This window comes from Lepus europaeus, chromosome 3, assembly GCF_033115175.1.
Source record: "Lepus europaeus isolate LE1 chromosome 3, mLepTim1.pri, whole genome shotgun sequence".
NCBI lineage: Eukaryota > Metazoa > Chordata > Mammalia > Lagomorpha > Leporidae > Lepus > Lepus europaeus.
In genome coordinates this window covers 98,467,175-98,483,179 of record NC_084829.1, presented here as the reverse complement: position 1 = coordinate 98,483,179, position 16,005 = coordinate 98,467,175, and the positions used below count along the sequence as shown (strand labels likewise).

General features: G+C 38.4%; 1 protein-coding gene across 5 annotated transcripts in view; it reads left to right on the top strand.

The window, feature by feature from the left end:
• The window catches only part of ASCC3 (activating signal cointegrator 1 complex subunit 3), a 382,634-nt gene that overhangs the window by 144,161 nt on the left and 222,468 nt on the right, over positions 1–16,005 (top strand). For all 5 annotated transcript variants that reach the window (XM_062186549.1, XM_062186553.1, XM_062186551.1 and 2 more), the window contains one exon: positions 7,897–8,061. In XM_062186549.1, coding sequence (XP_062042533.1) covers positions 7,897–8,061 — 165 coding nt within the window. The remainder of the gene's footprint in view (positions 1–7,896; positions 8,062–16,005) is intronic.

Sequence of the window (16,005 nt, the reverse complement as noted above, 5' to 3'; positions counted from 1 at the left end):
CATGTCTAATACCTATAGTGTTAAAATATGATTTATAGCAGTTCCAGGCTGACTTTCTCACCCCAAAAGATATTTTAAGGAGTCATTTTAAAATTATTTATTTATTTAATATATTTGAAAAATAAAAACGAGGGGAGATGTAAAGAGAGAGCACACCAGCTTACATCCACTGACAAACTCCCCAAATGCACACAACAGCTTGGATGGGGCCAGACCAAAGCCAGGTTCTTGGAACTCAGTCTGGGCTTCCCATATAGGTTTCTCTACTTTGCACATTAGCAAGAAGCTGGAATGAAGAGAGTAACCAGCCACTCTAATCTGGGATTCTGGCATCCCAAGAATCATCTTAATAGCTGTACCAAAGGCCTGCCCCTAAGGAAAGATGCTTGAATATTACTTTCTTTATTTATATGTTTATTTATTTGAGAGACAGTGAGAATTTGGATTAATAAGTTTCTTAACATTTTGTGTTTTATATATATATATATATATATATATATCCTATTTCAGCCATTGTAATACACATTTTGAAAGTTTATTTGATGGTACTTTACCTTCTTAGTGGTACATAAAATTATTGTATAGCTTATAATCAGTGTCTCCTGAGATTTGATGAAATTATAAATACTCGTGGAGTTTAATAGGTATAATTGGGACCTGAGTCATGGTGCAGCCAGTTAAGCTGCCACCTATGATGCTGGCATCCCATTTGTGCACTGATTCTAGTCCCAACTTCTCCACTTCTGATCCAGCTCCCTGCTGATGTGCCTGTGAAAGCAGTAGCAGCTGGCCCAAGTAATTGGGCCCCTGTACCCATGATGGAAACCTGGGTGGTATTCCAGACACCTAACTTCAGCCTGGCCCAGCCCTGGCCACTGTGGCCATTTGGGCAGTGAATCAGGTAATGGAAAATTCCTCTCTCTGTCCCTCTTTGGATAACTCTGCTTTTCAAATAAATATTGAAAATCAGTGGAAAAATTCCATCTTTATCACTCTGGTGTTTTAAAAAGTTATTTATCTAATTAATTTAAATAATTTTTCAACTTCTATAGTCTAATTACCAAAAATTCAAATCTATTTGGAATATCAGAGCAGCAAAGTATACTTTTGGGGTCGGCATTGTGACATACTGGGTAGAGCTGCTGCCTGTAACACCAGCAGCCCATATGGGCGCCAGCTGGTTCAAGTCCTGGCTGCTCTGCTTTGAATCCACCTCTCTCCTGATGGGCCTGAGAAAGCAGCAGAGGATGGATTAAGTGCTTGGCCCTCTGCCACCCACAAGGGTATCCCAGATGAAGAACCTGGCTTCATTCTGCCCAACCTCAGGCCTTTGTGTCCCTTTGAGGAGAGAAACAGTGGATGGAAGACCTCTCTTTCTGTCTCTCCCTCCCTCTCTAACTCTGCCTTTCAAAGAAATAAAAAATAAATTTTTTAAAAGCATACTTTTATATTTTAAATTTCTTGTATTCCTTTTGATTTAAAATTTTAAATCTTTTAACTTATAGCCATCTGTTTCAAAGAAACAAATTGTTCCAGTAGACATAATAATTAAAAATTAGGTATGAGAGCAATATGATTTGTGTTAACTTGATGATTAGATATAACAGTATTAGTTAAACATATATAGATTACTTTTAGACAATGAAAACATTTTTCAGCATCTTAAGCAAAATATGCATTGTTAATAAGATAATTTCAGAACTTAAGGACAGTGTTTAGCTTAGCAACTAAGACACCTATTTCCCTTAATTGAGTACCTGAGTTGGATTCCTGTCTCTGGCTCTTGCCTCTAGCTTCCTGCTAATGTAGACCCTCAGAGGCAGAGGTAATTGGTTCCAGACACACTCTTGGAAGACGTGCTTTGTGTTCCTGTCTCACACCTTAGGTCTCTGCACAGCCCTAGCTGATGTAGGCATCTGGGGAGAGAACCAACAGATAGGAGATTATCTCTCTCTCTCTTTCTCGCTCTGTCCCTATCTCCTCTCTCTTTCTTTTTCTGCCTCTCAATAAATATAGATAAATAAATAAGTAAATTTCTTAAAATTTCAGCACTATGTTTTGTTTATAATTAATTAACGTGCTCAAATTGGAAAGTTTTAGGAGTGGGATGTTGTCACCGAGTACCTACTTGTTTTTCACTATAGAAAATGTGAAGCCTACCTGCCAACACAGCTTGATTTGCCAGATTTTAGGAGTTTGTTCAGGAGATTGAAAACCTTTTTATAAAATGCCGCATTTGTGTATCCATAAACACATGCTCACTCGCTCGCTCTCCCTCTCTCCCTCCCCTCCCTTCATTTCTTCCTTCTTCCCTCCCTTCTTTTCTTCTTTCTCTTCTCATATTTTCTGTTTCTCTCCTTTTAAGTTCCCCTCACATCAGCTCCCTTATTCTAAAGTTAATGGCTGTTGTTTTGTTTTCTTTTTTACTGTCCGTTTGTTAAGTAAGAATCTTTGAGTAAGATTGTTCAGAAATCTCATTACTGTGTCATCAGCCACCTTCACCTACCTTCTTAGTCATAAAAATACCATGAGCAGCTTTGTCAAGTGTGTGTGTGTGTGTGTGTCTTTCATTCTGTCATTCTGCCTTTCAAACAAATCTTTGAAACAACAAAGGCTAGCATTGTGGCACAGTAGGTTAAGCCACAGCTTGTGAGGCTGGCATCCCATACTGAGTTTGAGGCCCAGCTGCGCCACTCCCCATCCAGTTTCCTGTCAGTGCACTTGGGAAAGCAGGGAATGATGGCTGAAAACCTCCCCCCAGTAAACCCACATGGTAGACCTGGATAGAGTTCTTGGCTTTAGGCTTCAGCAGTGGGCATTTAGGGGATCTCTATCTCTCTGTCTTTCTCTCTATCTCTCTATCTCTCTCTTCCTATCTGCCCCCAACCCCATCATTCTGTCTCTCAAATAAATAAATAAGCAAATAAATATTTTCTTAAGTCTCTGTGTATGTGTGTGTATGTGTGTGGGCACACATGCATATATTTTACAAACCAAGAAGCTGGTGGCATGGAGCCTACCAACTTAGGAAGGTGGGAACAATAAGTTCAGTAGCCTCCACATTTAAATTAATAAAAAAATTACAGAGTAATAAAGTATATAACATTTTAAATTTTGCTGTTCTTAAACATTGGTATTTGGTTCTGATTATTATATATTAGCATTACAATCTTAATTTTTTCCTCCACTTTAAACAAAAATGTTATTTTCTAATCTTTTTCAGTTTTGTGGTTTTTTCCAAAAATTTCTTTTATAAGTAGAAATGTCTCTAAAAAATAAGAACCTCTTTGAAAAACTAACCAAAATACCATTCATTCACTAGATAATTTTAACAATATTTTCTCCTTTTTTTAAAAGATTTATTTATTTATTTGAAAGGTAGATATAGAGAAGGAGACACACAGAGAGAGAGATCTTCCATCCACTGGTCCCCAAATGGCTACAACAGCCAGCGCTGGGCCAGGCCGAAGTCAGGAGCTTCTTCCAGGTCTGCCATGTGGTTACAGAGACCTGAAAACTTGGACCACCTTCTGCTTCTTTCCCAAACATATTAGCATGGAGCTGGATTGTAAGTGGAACAGCTGGGACTCAAAACAGCACCCATATGGGATGCTGGCACTGCAGGCAGAGGCTTTACCTTCTATGCCATAGCACTGGCCCCCATAATATTTTCTGAGTGTCATCTTGTGTCATTAGTCTTTATTTCTCCATTTGCCTCCTTTTGAAAAATAACTTTCAATGTATTTCAGTCATTTCATCTCTTAGGACCTTTTCACCTCTGTGTAAGTTCTTTCTCTATATTTTTAAATTTTAAAGATGTATTGATTTGGTTGGAAAGGCAGAGTTGCACAGAGAAGGAGAGACAGAGAGAGAGAGAGATCTTTCACTTCCCAAATGGCTTCAACAGTTAGGGCTGGGCCAGGCTGAAGTCAGGAGCCAGAAGCTTCTTCTGGGTCTCCCACATGGGTGCAGGGGCCCAAGCACTTGTGCTGTCTTCTGCTGCTTTCTCAGGTGTATTAGCAGGGAGCTGGATCAGGAATGGAGCAGCTAGGACTCTAATCAGCCCTTATATGTGGTAATGGAAGTTGCAGGCAGCTTAACCTACAACACCACAGTGTGAACCTCTGGTTCTGTGAGTTTTGACAAATGCATAAGCCATACCCCTAACAAGGTATAGCAAAATTCTGTCCCTTCCAGATCATCTTTACTGCCCCCTTTCTGTTTGTCCCTGCTCCTCCAAATGACTGTTTTTATTTCTTTATCCTCATTCTAGCTCAGTTCTTTATGAAGCCTTTCTAGAAACATTAATCACTTTTTCATCTTTGCCTCTCCAGTAACTATTTGCAGGGTAAAACATATGAATTAATACATATTCAAGAACAATGTAATTTTTCCATGACAACCCTTTAGAAGGTCCATTAATTTAGTTGGTTAGATTGTAGCTCTGGGGTCTAACATTGGAGCTGATTATCTGCCTGTAATTGCTGCCTGGTTGACAGAGTAACAGTTCTTTCTGCCTCTTGAATCTTTACATTTCTCTTCCTCAAGGAGCAATAGATTAGTTCTGTCTTTTAAAATATGGATGAAAAGAACAACATGCAAAATGCACACTCAAACTCATTCCTCTCATGAGCATTTTTTGACATGTGCCTTTGTGATATCTTTGGTAATTTGTAGCTCAAAATTCAAAGAATTCTATTTGGAGCAAGTGCAAATACTTGGATTCAGGCGTGACATTCTTCATTCAGTGAAGCACCATCTCTGGTGTATTTTGATAAGGGGTTTACTGTGTGGGTTAGCAAATAATTATAAAAATTTTAGATTGAAAATTTTACTGTGTTTTCTCCTCTCTAACCTTTTTCAAGAAGGAATATACTTTGAACAGAGAAGACAGTAATTGAGTAGTCATGAAACAATGATGAAAAAGTAAATATTGTGATCTTATTACATACAAACATAAGGAAGGTTTTTCATAATAATGTGTAAGTGAATTACCAGATGAGATTGTTCTAAGTCTTAGATCCTTTGGTTTTCCTGTCAAATTGATGAGTGTTTTAAAATTGAATGCACCAACTTTTTGACATAATGGTGGTGTGTAAGCACCTCAACTATACATTTTTCCCAATGGACAGGCTAAAAGTAGAACCATTTTGAATAATGATTTTTATACTGCCTAGGGAGTAAGCACATGTACTGTGAGAAATTTAAGTTGACAGTAAAAATATTGACAGTTAACCCATGCCCTAATACCCGAGCAGATGGAAATGTCTTGCATGAGTTCCAATTCATTAAGCAAATGTGACACTTTATTTTCTAGCCGTTTCAGTTCAGGAACTGAATGGTGAGATGGTGATATAAATGTAGCCATTTTTTACAGAGAGTATAGGAAGCAAAATGCTAGATATTTTTTTAAGATTTGGTGATATACCTTTCTGCTGTTTGAAAATTTGATTTTACATTTTAATTGTCACCACATTATTATCTCTGAAAGTTCATTTTAAGAATGTACTGGCATAGTATTATAAGTTCAGGATGAGACAGATAGCCAAGCTTTGTTCTTATTATTTAAAGAGCAGAATTTGTAGCTGTCCAAATATTTATTACTAGTGAGGCAACTCCTTTAGTTATATGTTAAAATGCCATTTACATTTTAAGAGAGTTGCTGTCTCTTTGCTTTTTTAAATGCATGTATTTATTTTTCAAGTACTTTTATTGAAAAGCACTGTTCGTAAGCAATATCCATATACGTGGGTACTGTAGAAAGTTTTGGAAAATGTACATATCTTTTAATTTCACGAGCTTCTTGAAGTACCCTCATATTTATGCTAATATATCTTGGGTTACTTTAAATGTCATTATTCAAAGTAGAAGTTCAATTTAAATTTATTGTAAGATTGTAAAAGATGTTAATTAATGCACAGTGAATGTTTCATCCCATTTTAGAACTCAAACTTCATTATACATGTTTATGCTTAATTCCAGCAACATATCTTTGCCATTTTAGCTTCAGCAAACCAGCTAAACAGCTTGTGTCTGTAGTTTCTCACACCTTAGCTATGCATTGCATCATCTGTTTCATTAGTCTGTTAATTTGTGTTCTGTAGATGTACAAATGCTAAAGTTGGTGGTTGACAGAGTGTGTTTCAAAATGATAGCACTGTTATCTCTGAAAATGCAGCAGGTCATACTGATAAATGTGGATTTTGCTTCTATTAAGAATTTCTTCATGGGGCCGGTGCCGTGGCTTACTTGGTTAATCCTCCACCTCCAGCGCCGGCATCCCATATGGGCACCAGGTTCTAGTACCAGTTGCTCCTCTTCCAGTCCAGCTCTCTGCTGTGGCCCAGGAGGGCATTGCAGGATGGCCCATGTGCTTGGGCTCCTGCACCTGCATGGGAGAACAGGAAGAGGCACCTGGCTCCTGGCTTCGGATCGGTGCAGCACCGACCATGGCGGCCATTTGAGGAGTGAACCAATGGAAGGAAGACCTTTCTCTCTCTCACTGTCTGTAACTCTACCTGTCAAATAAATTAAAAAAAAAAAAAAAAAAAAAACCTTCCTCATCATTCGCAGTTGTCCCCTTAAGTGACTTTAAAACAAAGGTAAAATACTATTACAATGTTGAGAGAATGATTGAACTCCAGCTCAGGTAGCCCCTCTCAAGCACATTTGAAGTATAGATTGTCATCTGTCTCCATACTCTGATATCCTGGCTGAGTGAAATTTTGCTTTTGATCTGTTTCCTGGTGTATACTTTGAACTATCTAGGTATGGGCTTACTGCCTTATATGACGTTACTACAGTAGAGTATGTTATTAATCTTCTCATCTTTTTCTTCCACAGTATACTTTGAGAGAGTCCAAACAATTCAATATGTAAAAGTAGTGGATTTATAATCACAGCATCATGCCAGATGGTCTGCTTCTCTATAGTTCAGATAAATACTCTGGGCCTCTTTCCTGCTCTAAATGCCCTGATTGCTCTCCAGTGATTCACTGTTTGGGTTGCTAGTATGTGCCAGCTATGCCTTACCAAATCAAATATATTCTTTTCTTGCATAACGTACTTTGTATACAAGTTGGTATTAAAGGGAAATTTTCATTTAAAACTTTCACTTATTTTTATTTGCAAAATAGAAAATCTGAGAAAGCAAGTAAGAGAGAGAGAGAGAGAGATCTTCCATCTGCTGGTTTACTCACCGAATGTTCCCAACAGGCAGAGCTGGGCCAGGCCAAAGCCAGCAGCTCAGAATTCAATGCAAGTCACCTGCATTGGTATCAGGGACACAAGCACCTACTGCTCTCCTGGTATGCACTAGCAGGAACCAGAAATTGGAAGCAGAGCTGCTATTCAAACATGAGCACTTTGATTTAGGATATGGGTTGTGCCATGCAGTTTCATAACTGCTGTGCCAATCATGTGTTCCAAAGGCCAGCTTTTGGAAACTGTGTATATCAATAATAGAGTTTCCTACAACTTAGGATAGATTTGATGCTGATCAGCATCCTAGAGTGATTTGTTGTTTTTCTTTTCCTTTTAATATTTATCATTTCCTAGTCCCTTATCAGTATAAACCAAAAGATAGAGCTGGGTTTTATATATATATATTGTAACACATTTTGAAAATGTTTTGTGTATGTTTTATACACTTCATATTACAATTCACTGACAAACCACCTTCAGTGAGCTTTGAGTAACGCTTTGTATCACAGTCCAAAGTACAATCCTTCTGAAATGACTCATCTACAGTGAATAAGACGTCTGGGATATTTTAAGCACTTACTTAATTTGTATAGGAGTGGCCGAAAATATTTCTTCTTGAATGGCATAAGTTGAAATTTAAATAATTGTGGCTTTTTTCTCTTTTTGATTTGATTACATTTTCTTGTCTTATAGATGCTTGTGACCACACCAGAAAAATGGGATGTAGTGACAAGAAAGAGTGTTGGGGATGTTGCCCTTTCCCAAATTGTCAAGCTACTTATTCTTGATGAAGTTCATCTGCTTCATGAAGATAGAGGACCAGTATTAGAAAGCATAGTTGCACGTACTTTACGACAGGTAAGAGTAAATTATTTATAAAAGCTTATGCTGGGAAAGATAAGTTTTTAAATGTAATTCGTGGGCGGAGCCAAGATGGCGGATAGTGAGGACATGTGCCTTAGTTTGGGAAAATAAACTCTCATAAAAGTGGAATTACTGTAGCCTCAGGAAAAGACTCAAAAAAAAAAAACTGCAGAGAGACGCTTCCGGATCTTGTGGATGAGACACGGAGGACTTACAGGGAACCCACCGCGTGGAAAACCAACCGAGACGAGTCGAGCGGGAGAGGAGCCAGAGCCACAGAATCTCGCCAGCGCGGGAACGGAGGTCGGTAAGACAAAGACCTGAGAAGTCCGAGACACTGGGGGGAGGGGGAACAGAGGCCTCTCCCTTCACTCACCAAGCAAAACAAAGAGCACCGCGATTTTACATATGTAAAGCTCAGCCAAACTCAGTATCTTTAGCGAAACTGGAGAACACATTGAGGGCTGCATAAACCCTGTGTATGTTCCCAGGCATAAATCAAACGAATACCCACAGAGGCTAGATTTCAACTACCCTCAACTCCACACCCAACTGAGTCAAAAGAAAAAAAAAAAAAAAAAAGAGAGAGAGAGAGAGAGAGAGCGTCCCAGCAAGGAGCAAGTAATCCGGGAGAGTCGCTCTTTACACAGCCTTAAACCTCAAGAAACAAGCATAGCTCTCTAGCCACACCCATCACAGCCCCTAAGGCTGCAACAAAACAGACAGCTCACTCAGAGGCACAGTATAACGAGAGAAAAAAACAAAAACAAAAACAAAAACAAAAACAAAAACACCACAAACTATCTCTAACATGCCAAGCAAGAAACGTAGAAGCGGAGGTACCAAAGATAAGGAAGGCACTATGACGCCCCCAAGTGAACAAGACACGCCAATGCAAGATTATGAAGAGGAACAGTTAGAGCAAATGCACGAAGCAGATGGCAAAAATTTCATAAGAACATTAAGAAGTTCTCAAAAACAAATTCTTGAACTACAGAAATCCTTAATGGACAAGATAGAAAATCTCTCCCGTGAAAATGAAATATTAAGGAGGAATCAAAATGAAATGAAAAAATTAGTGGAACAGGAAACTGCAGTACTGGCAAAAAATCTCAATGAAATGAAGAACTCAATAGATCAAATGGCAAACACATTAGAGAGCCTTAAAAACAGAATGGATGAAGCAGAAGAGAGAATATCGGAATTAGAAGACAGAGAACAGGAAAGGAAACAGTCAAATCAAAAAAAAGAAGAAGAAATCAGTAATCTAAAAAATACTGTTAGGAATCTACAGGATACTATTAAAAAACCCAACATTCGGGTTCTAGGAGTTCCTGAAGGCATGGAAAGGGAGAAAGGATTAGAAGGCCTTTTTAGTGAGATACTAGCAGAAAATTTCCCAGGTTTGGAGAAGGACAGAGACATCCTAGTACAGGAAGCTCAGAGAACCCCTAATAAACATGATCAAAAGAGATCCTCACCAAGACACGTCGTAATCAAACTCACCACAGTGAAACACAAAGAAAAGATCCTAAAATGTGCAAGAGAGAAACGCCAGATTACTCTCAGAGGATCTCCAATTAGACTTACAGCTGATTTCTCATCAGAAACCCTACAAGCCAGAAGAGAATGGCGAGATATAGCCCAGGTACTAAGAGAGAAAAACTGCCAGCCCAGAATATTATATCCTGCAAAGCTCTCATTTGTGAATGAAGGTGAAATTAAGACCTTTCACAGCAAACAGAAATTGAAAGAATTTGTCGCCACTCGTCCAGCCCTGCAAAAGATGCTTAAAGATGTGTTACATACAGAAACACAGAAACACGGTCACCAATATGAAAGAAGGTAAAGGAAGGAAACCTCAGAGCAAAAGATCACAAGAAGCTCAAACCAGATATTAGAAAATATCTTTGGCAAATGGCAGGGCAAAGTTACTCCTTTTCAATAGTCACATTGAATGTTAATGGCTTGAACTGTCCAGTTAAAAGACACCGATTGGCCGATTGGGTTAAGGACCAAAACCCATCCTTTTGCTGCTTACAAGAAACCCATCTATCCAACAATGATCCATACAAGCTGAGAGTGAAAGGCTGGAAAAAGATATACCACGCCAACAGAAATGAAAAGAGAGCGGGCGTAGCCATCTTAATATCGGACAACATAAACTTTACCACAAAAACTGTTAGGAGAGACAAAGAGGGGCACTATATAATGATTAAGGGATCCATTCAACAGGAAGATATAACGATTATCAACGTATATGCACCTAATTACAGGGCACCAGCCTATTTAAAAGACTTGTTAAGGGACTTAAAGGGAGACTTAGACCCTAATACAATAGTACTGGGGGACTTCAATACTCCACTCTCAGAGATAGACAGATCAACAGGACAGAAGATCAACAAGGAGACAGTAGATTTAAATGACACTATAGCCCAAATGGATCTAACAGACATCTACAGAACATTTCATCCTACATCTAAGGACTTTACATTCTTCTCAGCAGTACATGGAACCCTCTCTAGGATTGACCACATACTAGGCCATAAAGCAAGTCTCAGCAAATTCAAAAGAATTAGAATCATACCATGCAGCTTCTCAGACCACAAAGGAATGAAATTGGAAATTGGCAACTCAGGAATCCCTAGAGCACGTGCAAACACATGGAGATTGAACAACATGCTCCTGAATGAACAATGGGTCATAGAAGAAATTAAAAGAGAAATCAAAAATTTTCTGGAAGTAAATGAGGATAACAGCACAACATACCAAAACCTATGGGATACAACAAAAGCAGTGTTAAGAGGAAAGTTTATATCAATAGGTGCCTACATCAAGAAATTGGAAAGGCACCAAATAGATGAGCTTTCAAGTCACCTCAAGGATCTAGAAAATCTGCAGCAAACCAAACCCAAACCCAGTAGGAGAAGAGAAATAATTAAAATCCGAGAAGAAATCAACAAGATTGAATCCAAAAAAACATTACAAAAAATCAGCCAAACGAGGAGCTGGTTTTTTGAAAAAATAAACAAAATTGACACCCCATTGGCCCAACTAACTAAAAAAAGAAGAGAAAAGACCCAAATCAATAGGATCAGAGATGAAATGGGAAACGTAACAACAGACGCCACAGAAATAAAAAGAATCATCAGAAATTACTACAAGGACTTGTATGCCAGCAAACAAGAAAATCTATCAGACATGGACAGATTCTTGGACACATACAACCTCCCTAAATTGAGCCAGGAAGACATAGAAAACCTAAACAGACCAATAACTGACACAGAAATTGAAACAGTAATAAAGGCCCTCCCAACAAAGAAAAGCCCAGGGCCAGATGGATTCACTGCGGAGTTCTACCAGACATTTAGAGAAGAACTAACTCCAATTCTTCTCAAACTATTCAGAGCAATCGAAAAAGAGGGAATCCTCCCAAATTCCTTCTATGAAGCCACCATCACCTTAATTCCTAAGCCAGAAAGAGACGCAACACTGAAAGAGAATTACAGACCAATATCCCTGATGAACATAGATGCAAAAATTCTCAATAAAATTCTGGCCAATAGAATGCAACAACACATCAGAAAGATCATCCACCCAGACCAAGTGGGATTCATCCCCGGTATGCAGGGATGGTTCAACATTCGCAAAACAATCAACGTAATACACTACATTAACAGACTGCAGAAGAAAAACCATATGATTCTCTCAATAGACGCAGAGAAAGCATTTGATAAAATACAACACCCTTTCATGATGAAAACTCTAAGCAAACTGGGTATGGAAGGAACATTCCTTAATACAATCAAAGCAATATATGAAAAACCCACGGCCAACATCCTATTGAACGGGGAAAGGTTGGAAGCATTTCCACTGAAATCTGGTACCAGACAGGGATGCCCTCTCTCACCACTGCTATTCAATATAGTTCTGGAAGTTTTGGCCAGAGCTATTAGGCAAGAAAAAGAAATTAAAGGGATACAAATTGGGAAGGAAGAACTCAAACTATCCCTCTTTGCAGATGATATGATTCTTTATTTAGGGGACCCAAAGAACTCTACTAAGAGACTGCTGGAACTCATCGAAGAGTTTGGCAAAGTAGCAGGATATAAAATCAATGCACAAAAATCAACAGCCTTTGTATACACAGGCAATGCCACGGCTGAGGAAGAACTTCTAAAATCAATCCCATTCACAATAGCTACAAAAACAATCAAATACCTTGGAATAAACTTAACCAAAGACGTTAAAGATCTCTACGATGAAAACTACAAAACCTTACAGAAAGAAATAGAAGAGGATACCAAAAAATGGAGAAATCTTCCATGCTCATGGATTGGAAGAATCAACATCATCAAAATGTCTATCCTCCCAAAAGCAATTTATACATTCAATGCAATACCCATCAAGATCCCGAAGACCTTCTTCACAGATCTAGAAAAAATGATGCTGAAATTCATATGGAAACACAGAAGACCTCGAATAGCCAAAGCAATCCTGTACAACAAAAACAAAGCCGGAGGCATCACAATACCTGATTTTAGGACATACTACAGGGCAGTTGTTATCAAAACAGCATGGTACTGGTACAGAAACAGATGGATAGACCAATGGAACAGAATAGAAACACCAGAAATCAATCCAAACATCTACAGCCAACTTATATTTGACCAAAGATCCAAATCTAATCCCTGGAATAAGGACAGTCTATTCAATAAATGGTGCTGGGAAAATTGGATTTCCACGTGCAGAAGCTTGAAGCAAGACCCATACCTATCACCTTACACAAAAATTCATTCAACATGGATTAAAGACTTAAATCTACGACCCGAAACCATCAAATTATTAGAGAGCATTGGAGAAACCCTGCAAGATATAGGCACAGGCAAAGACTTCCTGGAAAATACTCCAAAAGCACAGGCAGTCAAAACCAAAATTAACATTTGGGATTGCATCAAATTGAGAAGCTTCTGTACCTCGAAAGAAACAGTCAGGAAAGTGAAGAGGCAACCAACAGAATGGGAAAAAATATTCGCAAATTATACTACAGATAAAGGATTGATAACCAGAATCTACAAAGAAATCAAGAAAAACCACAACAACAAAACAAACAACCCACTTAAGAGATGGGCCAAGGACCTCAATAGACATTTTTCGAAAGAGGAAATCCAAATGGCCAACAGACACATGAAAAAATGTTCAAGATCACTAGCAATCAGAGAAATGCAAATCAAAACCACAATGAGGTTCCATCTCACCCCGGTGAGAATAGCTCACATTCAGAAATCTACCAACAACAGATGCTGGAGAGGATGTGGGGAAAAAGGGACACTAACCCACTGTTGGTGGGAATGCAAACTGGTTAAGCCACTATGGAAGTCTGTCTGGAGATTCCTCAGAAACCTGAATATAACCCTACCATACAACCCAGCCATCCCACTCCTTGGAATTTACCCAAAGGAATTTAATTTGGCAAATAAAAAAGCCATCTGCACATTAATGTTTATTGCAGCTCAATTCACAATAGCTAAGACCTGGAACCAACCCAAATGCCCATCAACAGTAGACTGGATAAAGAAATTATGGGACATGTACTCCATAGAATACTATACAGCAGTAAGAAACAATGAAACCCAGTCATTTGCAACAAGATGGAGCAATCTGGAAAACATCATGCTGAGTGAATTAAGCCAGTCCCAAAGAGACAAATTTCATTTGTTTTCCCTGATCGGTGACAACTGAGCGCCAAAGAGAAAACCTGTTAAGTGAAATGGACACTATAAGCAACAATGAACTGATCAGCTCCTGTCCTGACTTTAGATGTACAATGTAATACTCTATCCTTTTTAGTATTCGTTGTTGTTGTTGTTGTTCTAGTACTATTGGTTGAACTCAGTAATTAACACACAATTATTCTCAGGTGTTTAAATTTTAACTGAAAAGTGATCCCTGTTAAATCTAAGAGTGGAAAAAGAGAGGGAGGAGGTAAACAATTAGGAACATGCTCAATCGGACTGGCTGCAAATGGGGGAGTTAGAAATGTACAGGGGATTCCAACACAATTCCATCAAGATGGCATGTACCAATGCCATCGCACTAGTCCAAGTGATCAATTTCAGCTCACAATTGATAGCTCTGATAGGTCTAAGAGTCAAAGAGATCACACAAACAAGATAAGTATCTGCTAATACTGATAGAATCAAAAAGGGAGAGAAAGATCCAACATGGGAAGTGGGATACACAGCAGACTCATAGGATGGCAGATGTCCTAAACAACACTCCGGCCTCAGAATCAGCCCTCAAGGCATTCAGATCTGGCTGAAGAGCCCATGAGAGTATAGCAGGCATGGAAAGCCAAGATACCATGGGAAAAAAAAAAAAAGACCTAAGTGAATGATCTCTGTGAGTGAGATCCCAGTGGAAAGAACGGGGCCATCAAAGAAGGAGGTACCCTTCTCCGAAGGGAGGAGAGAACATCCACTTTGACTATGACCCTATCGGAATAAGATCAAAGTCAGCGAACCCTAAAGGCTTCCATAGCCCTTGCAACTCATGACTAGAGCCCAGGGAGATTACTGACGCCATGAACAGGAGTGTCAAATTGTTAAGTCAGCAACAGGAGTCACTGTGTACTTACACCCCATGCGGGATCTGTCCCCAATGTGTCGTCTAAAGCCAAGTGATGCTACGACTGGTACTGAAACAGTATTTTTATACTTTGCGTTTCTGTGTGGGCGCAGACTGATGAGGTCTTTGCTAATTATATACTGAAGTGATCTTCTGTATATAAAGAGAATTGGAAATGAAAAAAAAAAAACAACCTGGTGTTAAAACGGAAATGGCATAGAAAATTAATTATTTTGAAAAAAAATTATGTAGGATCTCTGTCTTTAATGTGCTGTACATTGCTATTTTATGCTATAATTAGTAATCCAATGGTAGTTTTTTCACTTGATGTTGCTATATGGGCAAAATGTTGAAATCTTTACCTAATATATACTAAACTGATCTTCTGTATACAAAAAGAATTGAAAATGAATCTTTACACGAATGGAGGGAGAAAGGGAGCGGGAGGGGGGAGGGTTGCGGGCGGAAGGGAGGTTATGGGAGGGGGGAAGCCATTGTAACCCACAAGCTATACTTTGGAAATTTATATTCATTAAATAAAAGTTTAATTAAAAAAAAAATAAAAAAAAAAAAATAAATGTAATTCGTGCCATTCAAAGGGAATATTAATCTGTATTGTTCATGCAAACAATGATAATTGTATTATGGAGAAACCTATAGTGATTTCATTTTCATGTTAAAAGGTTCCTATCCTTTCTTCCAAGTCTTATTTTGATGAAGTCTTTTAAAATTAAACAAAATAAATACTGGAAACCTTCCATTGTAAATATATGTTGTTTGCAAAACTGAATCTAATGTTGACTAAGCAGAATTAAAATGTTATAGAGCATAGGAGAATATTACTTTTTTGATCCACTTCTTTTCTCTTTCCTCCCCAGAAACTTGAACAATATTTACTTGTTTCTGAGCACACTAAACAAAGTGAATTAATGATTGCCAAGTGTGAATTATCTTAATAGTTTTAAAGAGGACAAGAGCGTTTAGTCTTTTGGTTTTGGCTTTTTTGGTTATTCATATATTGTTAAAACCGAAATTGGTTTTAACCAGTGCCAAGAGTCTCATGATATTTTCTATCTTTTCATTAAGTGAAAAGATTGAAAGCTTATGAATACTAGAAGAAGTTTTCTGGTAGATTGTACATACGCAGACTGCAGATGAACATCAGCATGTCGATCTAATCCAAAACTCTGCATCCTTGACTCCCCATTTTTTTGTCTTCAATTCATAGTCTACTGCCTTTGTTTTCTTTCTCAAATAGCCTTGGCTCCGTGACCAGTTATTTTCTTGTCAGTAACTTACTTATCCCCTGAG